This window comes from Meleagris gallopavo, chromosome 30, assembly GCF_905368555.1.
Source record: "Meleagris gallopavo chromosome 30, MGAL_WU_HG_1.1, whole genome shotgun sequence".
Lineage (NCBI taxonomy): Eukaryota > Metazoa > Chordata > Aves > Galliformes > Phasianidae > Meleagris > Meleagris gallopavo.
Window position 1 is genome coordinate 1,427,472 of NC_139433.1, and position 15,892 is coordinate 1,443,363.

At 56.0% G+C, this 15,892-nt stretch overlaps 1 protein-coding gene across 2 annotated transcripts; it reads right to left on the bottom strand.

Annotated features, from left to right (window-relative positions):
• Nucleotides 1–915: 915 nt before the first annotated feature.
• Nucleotides 916–15,658, bottom strand: LINGO3 (leucine rich repeat and Ig domain containing 3). 2 transcript variants are annotated; one of them, XM_085211757.1, is made up of 3 exons: nucleotides 15,398–15,658; nucleotides 7,912–8,006; nucleotides 916–3,182 (listed from the first exon to the last, which is right to left on the bottom strand). In XM_085211757.1, the coding sequence occupies exon 3, from the start codon at nucleotides 3,146–3,148 to the stop codon at nucleotides 1,331–1,333; it is 1,818 nt and encodes a 605-aa protein (XP_085067883.1). In that variant the 5' UTR covers nucleotides 3,149–3,182; nucleotides 7,912–8,006; nucleotides 15,398–15,658; the 3' UTR covers nucleotides 916–1,330. The 2 variants fall into 2 exon arrangements, with proteins under 2 accessions (XP_085067883.1, XP_085067882.1); XM_085211756.1 differs by lacking the exon at nucleotides 15,398–15,658 and adding an exon at nucleotides 14,943–15,115.
• Nucleotides 15,659–15,892: the final 234 nt, after the last annotated feature.

Here is a 15,892-nt window from a genome sequence, read left to right on the forward strand (position 1 = left end):
AAAGAACCAACAGGACAAGGATCACAACGCTGGGGACCGTCCCCATAGCAGCGAGTCCCCACCACTGAGGGATGTGGGATCTGAGGATGAGGAGGGTGCAGAAAAGGGCGAGAGGAAGAAGTGGGACCACGGGGGCTCCCCATGGTGAAAACAGGAGCTGCTGGAGGATGGCTGCAATGGCAAATGGGGAAATGAGCAGTGGAGGAACCTGCATGGGTGCTGTGCATGCATCCATGCTTTGCACGTGTGCACACGTGTGCACACACAGCCAGGACCTTCCTGCCCCTTCCAGCTGCAGCAGCACCATCCAGGACCTTTTCTCTGGGGTTGCTTCTCCCACTGGTTCCTCAGCTCCAACCCCTTTTTTTCTTCTCTCCTGTCTTCTTTTTTTTGGCCCTCCCCATGCAGGCTGAGCCAGCTCCTCCTGTCCTGCAGACTTCAAGTTTGCAAGCTGAAGGAAATGCCCTGCATCCCCCCAAAGCTGCTTTTTGCACCCATAGCAGAACCACCCCACTGCCCCACAGCTGCCAACGGGTCAACCCCAACCCTGGCTACAGCCTTTCTGTGGGGCTGCTCCTCCAATTTTTAATGCCTGTTGCCCCATTTTTCCATTTCTTCCTTCTCACACCCCAGCACCAACCTGCACAGGTGCGGATCATTATTGCTTGTGCAGGAGCACCCCCAGCCCACAGGGTTGAGCCGCCCTGTGCTGGAGTCACCCAGGTGAAGGTCCCACGGTGTGGTCGTGCCTTGGGGTCTGTCTGTGCCCAGGGAGGGGTTGGGGACACCCCAGTGCTGCTCCCCAGTCCTGTGTCGCACCGGAAGACTTTTCTTTTGGAAATTCATTTAGAAAAAGTGTCAGAGGAAAAAAAGAACAACCATAAATAACACCGAGATAGTTTTCTTAAGTCTCTTAAAAACAGAAAAAAAAAAAAAAAAAAAAAAAGGGAAAAGGGGGAAGAAAAGTTGTTGTTTTCTGTTTTTTTTTTTTTTTTTTTTTTTTTTTTCCCCAGGCCGAAACGCTGCTGATCTCATTGAGAAATGCATAGTTGGTAGCAAAAACATCAGCTACATCAGGAGCTGGGATGGCCCCTGGGCCACTTGTGGGGTCACTGCGGGGCTGGGGCCAGCTGGGTCATCCAATCACAGAATCATTAAGGTCGGAAAAGACCTCCACGATCACCCAGTCCAACAGCCCTCGGTCCCTGACCGTGCTGCTGGCCCTGTTGATGCCCCGGGACATCACTGATGCCCCTGTGCCCCCTGGCCCCATTGTGCCACAGCCGTGCCCAGGGCCGGGTCGCAGCCAACGGTTCTCCTTTGGAGAGGCTCAGATCATCTTCATGTTGAACTTCCTGGCTCCTCCTTGGCCCGTGGTGGTGGTGGGTCCATCCACCTTCCGGAAGGAATACTCCACCGAGAAATTGTTCTTGTGCTGCCCTCGGCCCCGGCTCCAAACGAAGAGGAGCAGGAAGCAGAAGAGGACCACGCCGAGGAAGGTGATGCAGCCCATGGCTGTGGACACCAGGATGGTCTTGAGATCAAGCGTGAACTTCAAGAAGACCTGCGTGTCGTTATGGTAGGTGTCATTGAACTCACTGAGGTACAAAGTCCGGTTGGCGTTGGAGGAGCCATCGTTTGGGTGCCCCTTGACCGTCAGAGTGGCAAAATAGGTGTCGTTGCCCCCTGCGTTGCTGGCAATGCAGATGTAGGTACCGCTGTCCTGCACTTGGGCAAAGCGGATCTCCAGGGTGCCCCCCGGCAGTACGACTGCTCGCCCCGTGCTGCGCGTGGTGATCATGCGGTGCTGAGGGGACACCCAGACGATGGAGGGCTCAGGCTCCCCGTCCGCCCGGCACAGGAAGGACACGGACTGCCCTTCGCGGGCCGTCACGTGCTGCAGCTTCCGATCCCTGATCTTGGGCTTCTGGCAGGTGAAGTACTCGAAGAGCACGGAGTCGGGGAAGTCACGCAGAGCGTTTCCCTGGATTTCAGGCGGTGTGGAGCACATGGGCTGCTGGCCGTCAAAGTTGAGCGTCTTCCGTCGCTGTAGGATCCAGAGGAGGCGGCAGTCGCAGGCCAAGGGATTCCTGTCCACCCGCAGCGTCTCCAGTGTGTTCACAGAGTGGAAGGTGCTCTCCTCCAGTGTGGAGAGAAAGTTGCTGGAGAGGTTGAGCAGACGGATTTGTCTCAGACCAGAGAAGGCCTGCGGCTCCACGGACACCAAGAGAGCGCCCACGATATGCAGCTCCTGGAGCCGGATGAGGTCTTTAAAGGAGCCCTTCAGCACAGTGCTAATGGGGTTGTAGGACAGGTTCAGGTAGCGGAGGTACACCAGGTTCCTCAAGGCAGCAGTGGGCACGGCTGTGATGTTGGTGTAGGTGATGGAGAGTGAGGTGAGGTTCAGGCCCTGGAAGCTGGTGGGGGAGATGTCCTCCAGCAGCGGCCAGTTGTCGATCTCCAGCTGCAGGAGGTTGTAGAGCTTCTTGAAGTTCTGCTCCTCCAGCGCAGAGATGCTGAGGTGCCGGAGCCGCAGCACCTCGAGGTTCTGGAGGTAGGAGAGTGACTCAGCCGAGATGGAGGTCAGATTGCACTTCTCAATGGTCAGTTGCTCCAGGCCGAGCAGCCCTGAGAAGGCGCGCTGGGAGATGTACACCAGGTCATTATCACCCACCTCCAGGCTCTTCAGGTTCCGCAGGTCCTGGAACATGTAGTCCAGAAGGATGACGAGTTTGTTCTCGCTGATGTCCAAGAGGGTGAGGTTGGTCAGCTTGGTGAAGACCCCCGGGGGGATGAGCTTGAGCTGGTTTCCCCGCAGCCGCAGAGTCTGCAGGTTGAACAGGTTGCTGAAGGCTCCTGGCTCCACATTGGTGATGATGTTCTCGCTGAAGTCCAGCTCCTCCAGCAAGGGGTATGGGGAGAGGTCCCCCGGGTTCAGGCAGCGGATGCGGTTCTTGTTGAGCTCCAGGATCTTGGTCTCTGTGGGGATGCCCTCGGGGATGGCAGTGAGCCGCTTGCGGTGACACACCACTGATTTGAGCTGCGGGGCACACTCGCAGCGGGCAGGGCAGGCTGCCACCTGCAGCGGGCTCAGGAGGACCAGGTGGAGGACCAGGACCAGGAACCAACATGTCATGGTGTAGTGCATGGTCTTATGGGCTCTCTACCATTCTCGCATACACCTGGAAAGGAAAGAGAGGGGTGTCAGCAGCGAGTTCTATTGAGATCACCAGGCTGTGAGCTACAGCTGAAAAACTCCTCCTTTGGAGTAGTACCCCAAATCATGGTCCATGGCCCTGAGAAGGTCCCCACCCTGCAGGAAACACCACTGACCTCTTCTTGTGGCCTGGGGACCACACTCACTGCAAACACAGGCATAGAGCAAAGGTGGGACACCATGTCCTCCTTGCTCCCTATGATGGCTGTGGTTGAGTCTCACCTGATGAAACAAATCCTACCCATCCACGGCCTATCCTCCCTGCATAGGATGGAGGACTCAGAGCTTCATACAGGAGCCAGTCCTCCCTTCCCCACCCTCAACAGTGGGGCTGGGGGAGGCTGCGGGCTCAATCTTGGCAGATTATGGATTACTGCTGCCACGTCTCAATCACTGCTGCCCTCCTTTTGGAGGAATTAGCACCTTGCTGCCCATTTGCCTTTTTGCTTCTTTCCCCTTCCCCAATCTCTTTTTCCTCCTTCGCTCCAAATCTGCCAGAGAAGTACATCCCGGCGCTGCTGCAAAGCTCATCAACCACCTTTCCTGAACCAAGCGTTGTCATTAAATGTCATTAACCTAATTAAACAACAGGGCTGCTCGGACAGAGCGTTGTGGGCTGCTTTTGGAATGCTACAGGATCCAGCCGCGGGGTGCACAGGGAGGTTCCCAACCCTCTTTGTGCCCACAGCATGGGGAAGGATGCTATCTGTGTGGATAATTTCCAGCCCTGATCCTATTATACAAGCCGAGCAATTCTCCAGCAGTAAACCTATTGCTCGGTGCAATTTAGGAGCCACAGGAGATTATCTTTTAAAGACTTCTTTTTACATGTCTTAATTTCGCCACGCTTTCCTGTCTCTCTGAGCTAGGAGGGAAAGCATCATCATCATCCACAGGGCATTAGCATGGGGCTGTGCGACGCAAAGTAGGGCTCTATGGAGGGTGGGATCACAGATCCCACTGCTTTCCCCACTTTCTGGCCATGCATTCCTATTGCTTTTGGGATCCACGAGGAGCTGGCCGTGTGCTCATGCTTTGACTTCATCCTTGTGGTCTGAGTGGCTCTGTTTCTCCTCTCCCCGACCTGGGAAGGATGCACCCAGACACAACCTGCAGGAGAAGTCACTATGGGTTATTAATAGCTCATTACTGTCGTAGCATCACCATCTTCGGGGCTTGCCTGGCCTCTGGGGAGTGAGGCCAATTAAGACTCAACTCAAAGGCCTAGATAGAGGCTGCTCATTGCGTTTAATTTGTTTTTAAAAATAACACGCCTGCTGCTCGCTGAGCTGGGGAGCAGAGCTGGAAGAGCCCAGGCTGCACCACAGCCATGGAGCAGTGATGGAGCAGTGATGGAGCAGCAACAGAGCAGCTGAGCAGTGGGGCAGAGCTGCACAGAAGTGGCTCCTCAGCTCCCAGGTTTCTTCTTTTCCAAATAATACCAGAAAACAAGCCAGGCTTGACATTTCTAGGCTCCTCTGCTTTGACAACATGCAAGTACAACTACTTCAGCTGAAGAAACGTCTTGTTTTATTCTTGCATCCGCTTGCAGAATAGTCCCACTGGGGCTGCCCTCAAGAGACTGCTGCTTGAAGCCATTTTCCCCCTCGGATTGTGCTTTAGCAGCACTCAGGGGAGTCCCAGCCCTATGCCCAGCAGCACCCACAGCTGCCAACTCACATCTCCCCCCGTGCAGCTCCCAGCCGCTCAGCCCCACATCTGCAGCACTCCATGGGGCTGTTGGGACCAAAATTTGGGATTCAGCACTTGGTCTTGTCGAAGCTCATCCATCGGCCTCAGCCCAGCCATCCTCCATAGGGATTGATCCTTCCCTCAGGCAGATTGACACTCCTTCCCTAGTTGGTGTCATCTGAGGGTGCGCTCAGTCCCCTACTCCAGATGACCAAGATACTAAGCATGGCCAGCCCCGATGGCTTCACAGAATCATAGAATGACTTGGACTGGAAGGGACCTCAACGATCAAACTCCAACCCCCACTGCGGCATGCAGGGCTGCCAACCTCCATATCTAATACCAGCTCAGGCTGCCCAGGACCCCTTCCAACGTGGCCTTGAACACCTCCAGGGACGGGGCATCCTCAGCCTCTCTGGGTTTCAGCAAGACACCTGCTGGTCACAGGCTCCTGGTCCACCAGTCTCCTCCATCTGATCTAGGGTGCAGAATCAGAGCAGCTGATGCCAGGAGCGCAGGAGATGAGAGCAGAGACACAGAGACCTGGGGGTGACGTGAGGCCAGCAGCCTCCCCACACTGCCCCGATGAGGCTCTGGCCGTCAGGCAATTAGCAACGCGAGCATGAGAACAAGCCAGCTGAAACGGGGCGAGCTGAGTGCAGAAAGGAAGAAAATCAATCAGCAGAGCCAATGGAGAATTACCAAACGGAGTTATTCCTAATCCCATCAAGGTCTGCTGGGAATCCAGTGCTCCCATCTCTGTGCATCCCAACAGATTTTCTGGGTCACTTCGTTTCCAGGCTCTGCTCACCACCACATGGAAACCCCCATCCCTCGCAACGGCTGCGAGGCCCCAGAATGAAGGATTCCCAACACCAAGGAGACAGCCCCAAAGAAGGCACCGCTTATTTTTAGAGACAACCTTATGATTGTTGAGCACGTGGCCCAGGCAACACCGCGCAGGCAGCCACAGATTGGCCGCAATCTGCTCTTCTTCTTGATAGACATCACGTCTGAATCTCTATCTCTGCAAGATGCTCTCCGGAGAGAAGACATTTCGATACGACCACAAAGTACAACATTTCCAAAAGGTCACTGCAGCAGGTGCAGGTGGTTGGTATTCTATGAGTGTCTTCATTGCTCTCCAAGGCTTCGGGTGGGGGGTGGCAGTGGGGGCTCAGGCAGCACCCCTGGGTTATCACTGGGGTTCGCCTAGTGAGTTTCTGCTGTGCAAGGAGAAGTTTTAATTTGCAGAAGCCTGCATTCCTGCAGCTTTGTGTGGTTATTTCCCCAGAACTTCAGCACCTGCTCATTGCAGCCAGCACAGCACACTCAGATGGATTCGCATGGAGGGGGACTCGATGGATCTCCATGGGATCCCCAGGCTGTGCTGGGGATGGTGACAGGAACCACCTCCCGCTGCTACCCACCTCCTGCAGACACATCACCCAACGCAGCACCCAAGCACCCAGATCACCGTGCCATCTCATCACAGCCACCTGGGGAGGGGATACTGTGCCTTCACTCCAAGCCAGGCAGCTTTGTGATAAATGAAGTGCGGGAGCAGGATGATTAATAACCATTTCAGAACAGCATACGCTGTAATTATCCACCTTTCAGAGAGCTGATTAATGATGCTGCTCGGGGGCATGAAGAGCCCCCACTCTCACCCTGACTGGGTGCAGGCTCTGGGTGCTGAGGATTCTACTGCTGCTGCTCCAATTTGGTCCAGCACTTCCACCCAGCTGGATGGGGTTGTGCATTAAGCTTAGGCTCCCAGCTGGGATCACTGGGTTGGTGAAACCTCCAAATTCCTCACCTGGTGGCACCCCATGCAGTGCGAGATGCTGTGCAAAATGCAGCCAACAAGGATGCTCCAGGGGCACAGGAGCCCCCCCAGATCAGCACCCGAGGGATGGATCCTGGCATAGGGTCCTTGGGGTGCTGCAGGCCCTGAGCAGGGCTATATGGGGCCAGCCACCCTGCATGGGCACCGCATCATTGCCAAAGCTCTGATTTGAGCAGACAGATGGATTTGTGGGCAGGAGGAGCAGAATGACAGGGCAGTCGGACAGACAGATGTCTGCTCCGAAGACAGGGTGGAGAGGCAGCCATGGGTGGAAAACAGCCTGAGCCCGTCAGGACCGCTCTGCTTTCCATGGGAAAACAAGTCAGCAGGCTCAGAGGGGCAGCAGCTGCTGATCCACAGCCCCCGACCTCCCAGAAAAACCCGCTCAGGGCAGAGATCCCTGTAGGGCACTGCAGTCCGTCTGCCTTTCAGCTCTGCTCAGCATCAGTCCGGGGCTGGATGCCTTTTTTAAGACATGTCTACAGCTGCTGTGCTTGAAACGCTATCGCCGTCCCAGTGATGATCATGGGAGCAGCGAGCGAAGAAAGTAAAATGCCATTAAGGGGGGAAATAACACTCGACACTGCAATCCATACCCAGGCAGGGTGTACATTGCAACCTAGACCCAACCAGCTTTGTTTTAATAAGAGGAGGCAGATAGGGGGCAAGAGACAATGTCTCAGCCCTATGGAGAGCAGATCTCAAACCCACACAGGGCCAGGCAGCCGGGAGGGTGGATGGATGGATGCAGTGAACCTGGGTAGGAAGCAGTACAGATTTGCATTTCTGGAGGATGCAGCCCGCGCCTGGGAGCAGAGCAGCACAGGGGCTCCCGCTGTGCTGCCCCAATGACTTCTCCGTGCCGGGAGCTGCAGAGAATGGGGACATTTGGAGCACGAGATGCTGGCATTGGGCCTCAGATTGGCAGCTTCAGGGCATCAGCTGTGGCTGTGGAAGCAAGCGAGCATCACCGTTCCCATCTGCAGCCCCAAAGAGGCTCCCAAAACCCCGAGCTCTCCGTTTGGGACAACGGGCAGAGATTTCTCAGCTGTTCCATGGAACAAACCTGGACACAGCAGCACTGAGCTCTGAGAACCAATGCCACGAGGAGCACCCGGGGCCGAACCCCCGCAGATGGACCCCCTATGCTCACCGTTCTGCAGGTCCAGGGCTGCGCTGACAGCTGGCATCTGCGAGGCTGGGCAGGTTTACATGGCGAAGTGTGCAGTACGGCCAGAGCCCTCTCCTCTGGGTAAAACAGCACAGGGAGAAGAGCGTGAATCCCCTCCTGCAGCACCCAGCACCCCAAACAGATACCCAAAGCACAGTCACATCGCGGAGAGGGGAAGCAGACTTAGCTTTGCTCCACCCCAGTGTGTGAGCTGGCTGTTGCACCTCCCCTCGTTATACATATGCATGTAATCACATAGGAAGATCTGACAAACAGGTGGGCGTCCAAACTTGTGACCCTTGCCTGGGTCTCTGCCTCTCGGGGCGAAGCATTCCCAACCCTGGCAAAGGGCACCAACCTCAGAGAAAGATCAAGTTTAATTTGCCAGAAACTAATCAAGAGGGGATTTAAGAACTCCCTTTGAGGGGAAATAGAGCTCTTTTCGGCTAATGGATCACCAGAGATGAGGCCAGGACAGTAACTGTGCCCTGCAGCCTCCTGTGAGCCACCCTAACCCCAAAGCCCTAACCCTAAAACTAACCCCAACCCTAACAACAAAGCCCCAAGCCTAAGCATAACCCCCTAATGCAAAAACCCTGACCCTAACTGTAACTGATAGCCCTAAGGCCTATCCTTAACCCTAACCCTAACAGTTTATTGGTGGGTAGAACCCCACTGGTGGGGTCCCCAAAAACCAGAAAACCAAACATCACTCCAGGAGAGCCCACTGCCGCCCCACTGATGGCAGTGACATGCTCAGCAGCTCCCCTCCTCCTCCCCAGTGCTTCCCTTTTGCAGCCAGCAGCACCGTGCACATGCACAAGATAACACTTGGGCTTTGCACACCTGCAGAATGGTGAGGAGGAAAGGAGCAGCACTACAGAATCTCCCATTAGTAATAGCAGCAATACCAGCAAGGACACCCCTCTCCCCCCCACCAAGCAGAGCTGTACTGCTGAAGCAATTGGGGGTGCACATGGGGTGCAGATCTTGGGTGCAATGGTATCCAACCCACAGCTTGCTAATGCACGGGGCAGCACATGCAGAAATCTGCTTCTGTACCACGCTGCTGGCGGCTGCAGAGCAGGTGGGGCTCCTGCAATGCCCAAGGAATGCAATAATTGTGAGGGAGGCTGCAAGGTGTGATGCACTGCCGTGCTGAGGTCAAGCACAGCGACAAGGCAGCTCGACTCACTGCAAATCCCAGTGCAAACTGCAGCAGGTTGGGCATGCTCCCTCTACTTATTCCAATCCTGCTAGAACCAAATTGCAGCGAACCCAGAGGCAAGCAAACCCTCCCCAGCCTCTGCTCTCCTTGCAAAGTGCATAGCATGGCACGGTCCTGCCTGCACCCATGCACCCATGCACTATACCATGCTGTGGATGCAGTCCCAACACTCACTTCAGAGGAAAGCAACGGCCTCAACCCCCTGCCTTCACTACAGAGCCTGCTGCTCCCACACATCTGAGTGATGAGGGTCTCAACCGATGCTCTTGGCATTTATTTTTGGTTACTCTTACATCACTTAGCAACCTCCAGTTCAGGTTACTTCAGGTTTGTGTGTGTGTCTGCATTTTAATCCCCATGGAATGGGTCCCTTCCCATGCACCCACTGCCCCTCATTCCTGTCACCCCGGGGCTCGCTGCCCCCATGCAGAGCCCGCAAACCTGCAGCAAAACCAGCACACAGCACTCAGAGCGCTGCAGGAACCCCAAAATCCAGCCCCCAGCTGCAGCCAGGAGCACAGAACAGTGAGACGGAGCCTTTCTTTCCCTCATTAGTGTAATTAATGTCAGGGCTCCCAGCTGGCCGGGCTGTGGGCTGACCTTTCCCTTCTGGAGAAATGCACGACAGCACCGACCCAATGCGGGGGCGATGGGAGATGTGGGTTCGTTTGAAGGCATCAGCTCATTTGTCTTAGTGATGTGCCTGCAAAAAGAGGAGCGTTCTGCACAAAGGAAAGGGGATCATTTAGAAAACCATCCCTGGGAGGGGAGGAAAGCTCTGCTCTGCTCACCCAAAGCAGCAGCAGGGGCACAGCATCGCTCCTGGGGGGCACAGTCAGTGATGACAGGAAGATGAGGTGCCAGAATAATCCGAGTTGGAAGGGACCCATAAGGACCATCGAATCCAACCCTACAACGCAGTGAGAACTTGAAGGCAAGCTCCTTTCGCATTTGCGACTGCAGCAGCAAACAATGTGGGGACAGAGCTTCCAGCTGCTGTGGGATGTTGGTGTGAGGGGTGGGAGGAAGCAGCATGCAGCAAAGCCCCAGCGCTGCATGGGGACATTCTGCAACCCTCAGCACCTCCTGCTGAAGGCAGAGCCCCACACAGCAATGTCCCCATCACAGCTGTGCACAGAGGAGCTGGGATTACCAAATGCAGCAGTGTTTTGTCCTTTTTTTTTTTCTTTTTTTCTTTTTTCCTTCCATTTGTCATGCTTGGTTAACACTCCTGCTTCGGTAAAAAGGTCACCGTTTAGATCTCATTTATGTTACTTCTGTGGATTGCAAATGCAGGGTGCTGCTTGTTTTCCCTCCTTAATTAGCGTTCAATTACCAGGGTCATGCTCCAGGATTTGGGTTTGGGAAGTGGGAAGCGATGAGCTGCAGTCATTAGGGCAATGCTCTGTACTGGAGCAAAGGGGTTCAGAGGTAGTTGGAAAGCTGGGGAGAAGCACAGAGTCATTCCAAATGTTCTTCCTATTAAATATTCACCCTCCTCCTTTATTTCTCCCCCTCTCCCTCTAGCAACGGTATCTGGCAGAAGGATGAATTTTTAATAGGAGGGGGTGGCAGGCAGAGGGAGACCCTAGGGCAGCAATCTATTAAAACAACATATGAGGGAAAATCAAACCTGGGAGGGAACCACGTGTGGGAGCGGAGACAGAGCACTGCAGCCACACAGTGGGGTCACATTGCCCACAGCCCCACTGCTACAGCCCAAGGTTCCCAGCATCCTGCCAGGGAAACAGTGGGATTTCCTCCTTTTGGAGATGTTTCCATGCTGAACACGGCTGGCTGCAAGCGACAGCATTTGCTCAGCCCCTAGAATGAGGACGCAGAGGGGTTGGAGGATGCTGCAGGGCTATGAGGATGCCCGTCTCACCACCCCATGTCACACGGCTGAACCTAAAGATAGCCCCCAGTTTGCTTTTCATATCGACACAACCAGTGCTCCGGGTGAAAGTCCTTTCCCATGAACTCACTGTTGCTTAATAAAGCACGAAACCCTCCGAGACTGTGACACTGGGATCTGTCATTTTAATTCTCAGCAACACTTGTCCCTCTCCCCGGCTGTATGCGGCCGCTGCTATTTTGGCTGATGTGTCGGGAGCTGAAAGAGGAGCTCCAGCACTACACGTCTGAGCTGCTCAGGCTTAAGAAAAAGAGCAGAGATGTGACTTAAAACAAACAAAGCAAAACTATAGAATGGAAAGCGCCCCTTCTGCACCCCAAGCCCATGGGAGAGCTGTTTGGGACCCAGTGCGCGTGCATTTGGGGATGCTGAGGGCAGAGCGTGGTGGGATGGGGCTGATGGGCACAGCACAGCCAAACTCACAGCGGCATGAAAAACTCCAGGGAAAGGCAGCACGGTGTGGGAAGGAGCAGGGATGGAAACCCACCACTATGGGGAGAGCTCCTGCACCCAAAGCAACACGGCACAAAGCAAAGGGACCCAAAGCAGGAGGAACCAGCACACGCCATACGATCACCCAAATCCCACTGCTGACAGCCAAGAGGGGCTCCTGAGTCTCCTCATTGTGTCCCTGGACTGCACTCCCAGCCCCACATCCCTGATCCCAAATCCCCCCACTCGCTGCATCCCACATCCAAACCCCCCCATGCACTCCATCCCTCTGACGGCTCTGCAAAACGCTGCTGCTCCCGGCAGCCCCAGGATCAGCCTTCACTGGAGGTAAATGGCACACAAACACTTGGACAACATCCCCCCATAAAAATCACCCCTCCAACATCCCTACCTCAGCTGGCCAGGTGGCAACTCCCATCATCTTGCTGCAAAAGCTCTCATGGGTTTCACTGCTTCACTCCATCTCTCCGCAAATCTCCGCTCTCTGAACATTTCTGCCCTCGCCTGTTCGTTTTGGTGCTCTTCCACTGCTCTCAAAGCCACCCCTCAGGCTCAGGCAATGCCTCTGCACTGGGATCACCACACACACACAGTGTGTGTGAGCACCATGTGTCCCCCAGCTTGGGGTCATCACTTCGGAGCTGACGTGGAACCGCAGCAAAATGAGGGCTGGGAAAGCACAGAGTTCCCTCCTTATGGGTGGGGAAACTGAGGCACGGGGCATGGATATATCTATATCTATATCTATCTTCTACATCACCTGAGGGGGTGAACGCAGCAGGGAGTGAGCTCAGGGATGGCTCTGCCTGGCCCTGCACATAGCAGTGTGTGATTTGGAGATGGGAAGATGCTGCTGGTGCTGCCTGGGCTGCCCACAGCACGGCCGATGGCACAGGAATTACCACTGCCCACATGAAACACTTCCAGCCATGTGCTCTGTGTTCCCAGTGTTATTTCCAGGGCTACATCAATGGCTCCGGAATAGGAAAGCAGCTGGACGAGCCCAGATCCCTCTGTGCTAACCTGCAGCCCTGTGCCCTGCACTGATGCAACACAACGCAGCAAAACCAGAAGTCAGAAAGGCTCCATCGCCTCCAATAGCATCACTCCAGTAAAGCTCCAGATGAGACTGAGCAACACCCAGGCACTTCTGTCCTTTCATACCATGGGGCTTCAGATTAAATGCTTAATTCAGGCCTGTAATGCTGCTGGGAGGGAAGAGCGCAGCACTGAGGTTGGGACCCCGGAGCAAAGGATGTGTGACTGTATGAGGCACAGAGCAACACAGCTAATAGGAGCAGACGTGGCTGTGTTCCAAACACTGAATGCAGAAGGAAGCCCATAGCTCTGCTAGATGCTCAGGGCAGAGATGTGTCCTGTGGGATGGAATGAGATGGGGATGGGATGGGATGGGATGGGATGGGATGGGATGGGATGGGATGGGATGGGATGGGATGGGACGGAAGGGGATGGGAGGGGACGGGAGGGGATGGGACAGGAGGGGATGGGATGGGATAAAACAGTATGGGATTAGCTGACAACAGTGGGACCCCAGTACCATCCCTGGCATGAAACAGAACTCAGTGCTTTCTTCTCCTCCTCCAGCTCCTCTCCCAGGAAAAAAAAAAAAAAAGCTAAAAGTACTGATGTTTAAGCAAAAAAAGAAACAAAAAAGCCAACACAGAAAGCTCTCACTCCAAGCTGCTTTGCCTCCTGTTTGCCTGAGTCGCTGGGAACACGGCAGCTCCCTGTGCTCAGGCTGCTTCCTCGCTGTATGGCAGTGCTGTGCTGGAGAGCATCGCCCTCGAGCTCAGTGCTGAGTGCATCCAGGATTATTTCTGCGACCTCCAAAAGCCACAAGGAGCCCCACAGGAGCAGCAGCCACCTCTGCCACCCCCCAGCAGCAAAAGGCTGCGCCTCCGCTCGCTCCTCCCCCACTTTAGCAAGAAACAGCGATGAAAAATAAATTAGCTCAAATTAAATTCATTCAATCAGCGGCTGTCACACCGTGGGATCTTGGGTTTTTCTCCCGTTCCAAGCACACTGTACCACATTCCTGCATGTGGGGATGCTGGTTCCATCCCAAGGGATGCTGGAGCAGAGCTTTGGGATGCGCAGCCCTGAGCCCCACGGTGCTGTGGAGCTGGAAGGCATTGCTCCATGCTGGGTGCAATGGTTGTGTGGGCACAGCCAAGCGGTGCAGCACTGCGTGAATGGGTCAGCGTGGGGTTCATCACCTGCATTTCTGCATGCAAAGCCAGCAACAGGCTCTGCCATGGCTTTGGAGGCACACATTACACCGAGGAGCTGTGAGCTGATGGCCAGCTCTGCTTTTACTGCTGGCTTTTAGAAATTCCTCGTGGTTTGGTTGCAAGAGACGCTTGCAAGAACTTTCCCTCTCTGGATACGGCCCTCACAGTGCAGCCCTCAGAGCAGAGGGACACAGCACCCAATGGGGTTTGCTCCTCAACCCCGTGGGCATCGCATCTCCAACCATGGAGCAAAGCCACAGAGCTGAGCAGAGCACAGGAGGGCCTAGGCTGCTCCTTGATGGCCATCTCATGTCCCCAGCTTGCCCCACGGCTCACATTTGGGGTGCCATGAAGCTGCCCTGCTGATCTGCTCTGGGTATTTTGTGGGTGCTTTGCCTGCTCCTGTCATCCTCTCTCCTCCTGTCTGCTCTTTTCTCCTTCCGAAAAGAAAAAAAAAACAAACCAAAACAAAAAACCAACAGCAAACCACCCATCTCCGGTTAAGGCTGGGCACGAATTTACAGAGCAGCTGCTCTTCTGCAATCGCTCCCTTGAGTGAACGCGGAGGGAATTAGAGCATCTTTTGTCGGGTTTTAGCTCAATCCACTTTGCGAGTGGATTAGGAAACTGGCACAAGAGTGCTCAGGGTCTGAAGCAGGAAGCTGCTATTCTGGAACGCGATAGGAGCTGTGTGCTGTGACTGCTGCCTGCTCCATTTCCCCGAGAAACACAACCCCGGTAACATTTGCATTTAAATCAGTCAGCCCTGGGATTTTTGACAGGAGAATCCGCCTAGCCCTAAAATCGAGGATGCGGAGAGAGGGGGGCAGGCAGGGCCTTGGGGTTGGAACCTGCAGCGCTGGGGGGCGACGGGGGCACGGGGAGACCCTTCGTTGTGCCAGGAGGGCTGCAGGGAGGACTGCGGGTCGGGGGCCCAGCAGAGGGGCGGAGGGGTGGGGGGGGCAGGCCGGAGCGAGGCACGTTCGGGCTGGAGGCTGCACCTGCAGCTCTGCTCGCATCGGAGGGCACCGAGACCCCCGTGCCCATCCCCGGCGCCGGGCATCACAGCGGCCGAGCTGCCCCGGGGGATGGGGAGGGGGGGGGGATAAGCAGCCACCCCCGCTCCCCACGTGCAGCCCCCGACCCACCCGCTCCCCGCACTCACCGCTCCGTTCCGGCTCTCGGGCGGCCCACGGTGCGGTGCGGGAGCGGCGGCGGCGTTGTTGCGGGCAGAGCCGCAGCCCCGGGGGCGGCGCGGTGGTTCCGGCGGCGGTGGCGGCGGCGGCTCTCGGTCGGACCCCGGCCCGGCCCCGGTCCCCCCTCCCCCCCCAGTCCGTGGGGCGGCGCTCTGTCCTTCCCTCCGCGCTCTGTCCGTCCGTGAGGAGCCGGAGCGGCTGTGGAGCCGCCGCCCCCCGCGCCCCCCGGTATAACGCGGGGAGGGGATGGGAGGGTGAGCGGCCCCGGGAGGGGGTGCGGGAACGCAACGCTAATTCCTCGCTCTTGGGCACTGCAAGAAGGATCGCGCCCCCATCTCTTCGGACCCCCTCCTCTCAGGACCCCCCCCCCCCCCGCTCCCCCCTAAGCTCTGTGCCTCGTATCACCCCATCCGGGTGCACCCACCTCGTTTTCCTTGCCAGACGCTTCGTCCATACGGGTGAATGAGGACCAACGTGGCTGTTCTCCTATCCAATAGGAAAACTGGGACAAATGGGGTGCGCAGCCCCCAGCCCAGCCGGGGTCCCCACCTTCATGTCCTCGCATTGGGCTCTGCCAAAGGACAGCAGCGTGGCTCAGCTCCCCACCAGCGCCTGCATCCCGTGTGGGGACAGCGCTCACCATCCCTCCCCCCAGCTCCCTGCTCGTCTCCAATCCCGCTAAAGCCTCCCACAAACGGGGATGACTTGGTTCATTAGGCTTTGAGGATGACAGAGGCCAATTCCCAATTCCTCGGGGCTCATTTCCTTCCAGCACAGAACTCTGGCTGTGCCTTATTCAGCCGTGCTCGGGCCGGGCTGCTCCTCACGCTTACAGGGCTGAAGTGCACAGCCTCAAGCCCTCGATCTGTTGCATTACAGCCAGCATCACCCGAGCTCCTCACCTACATTCCCACTATCT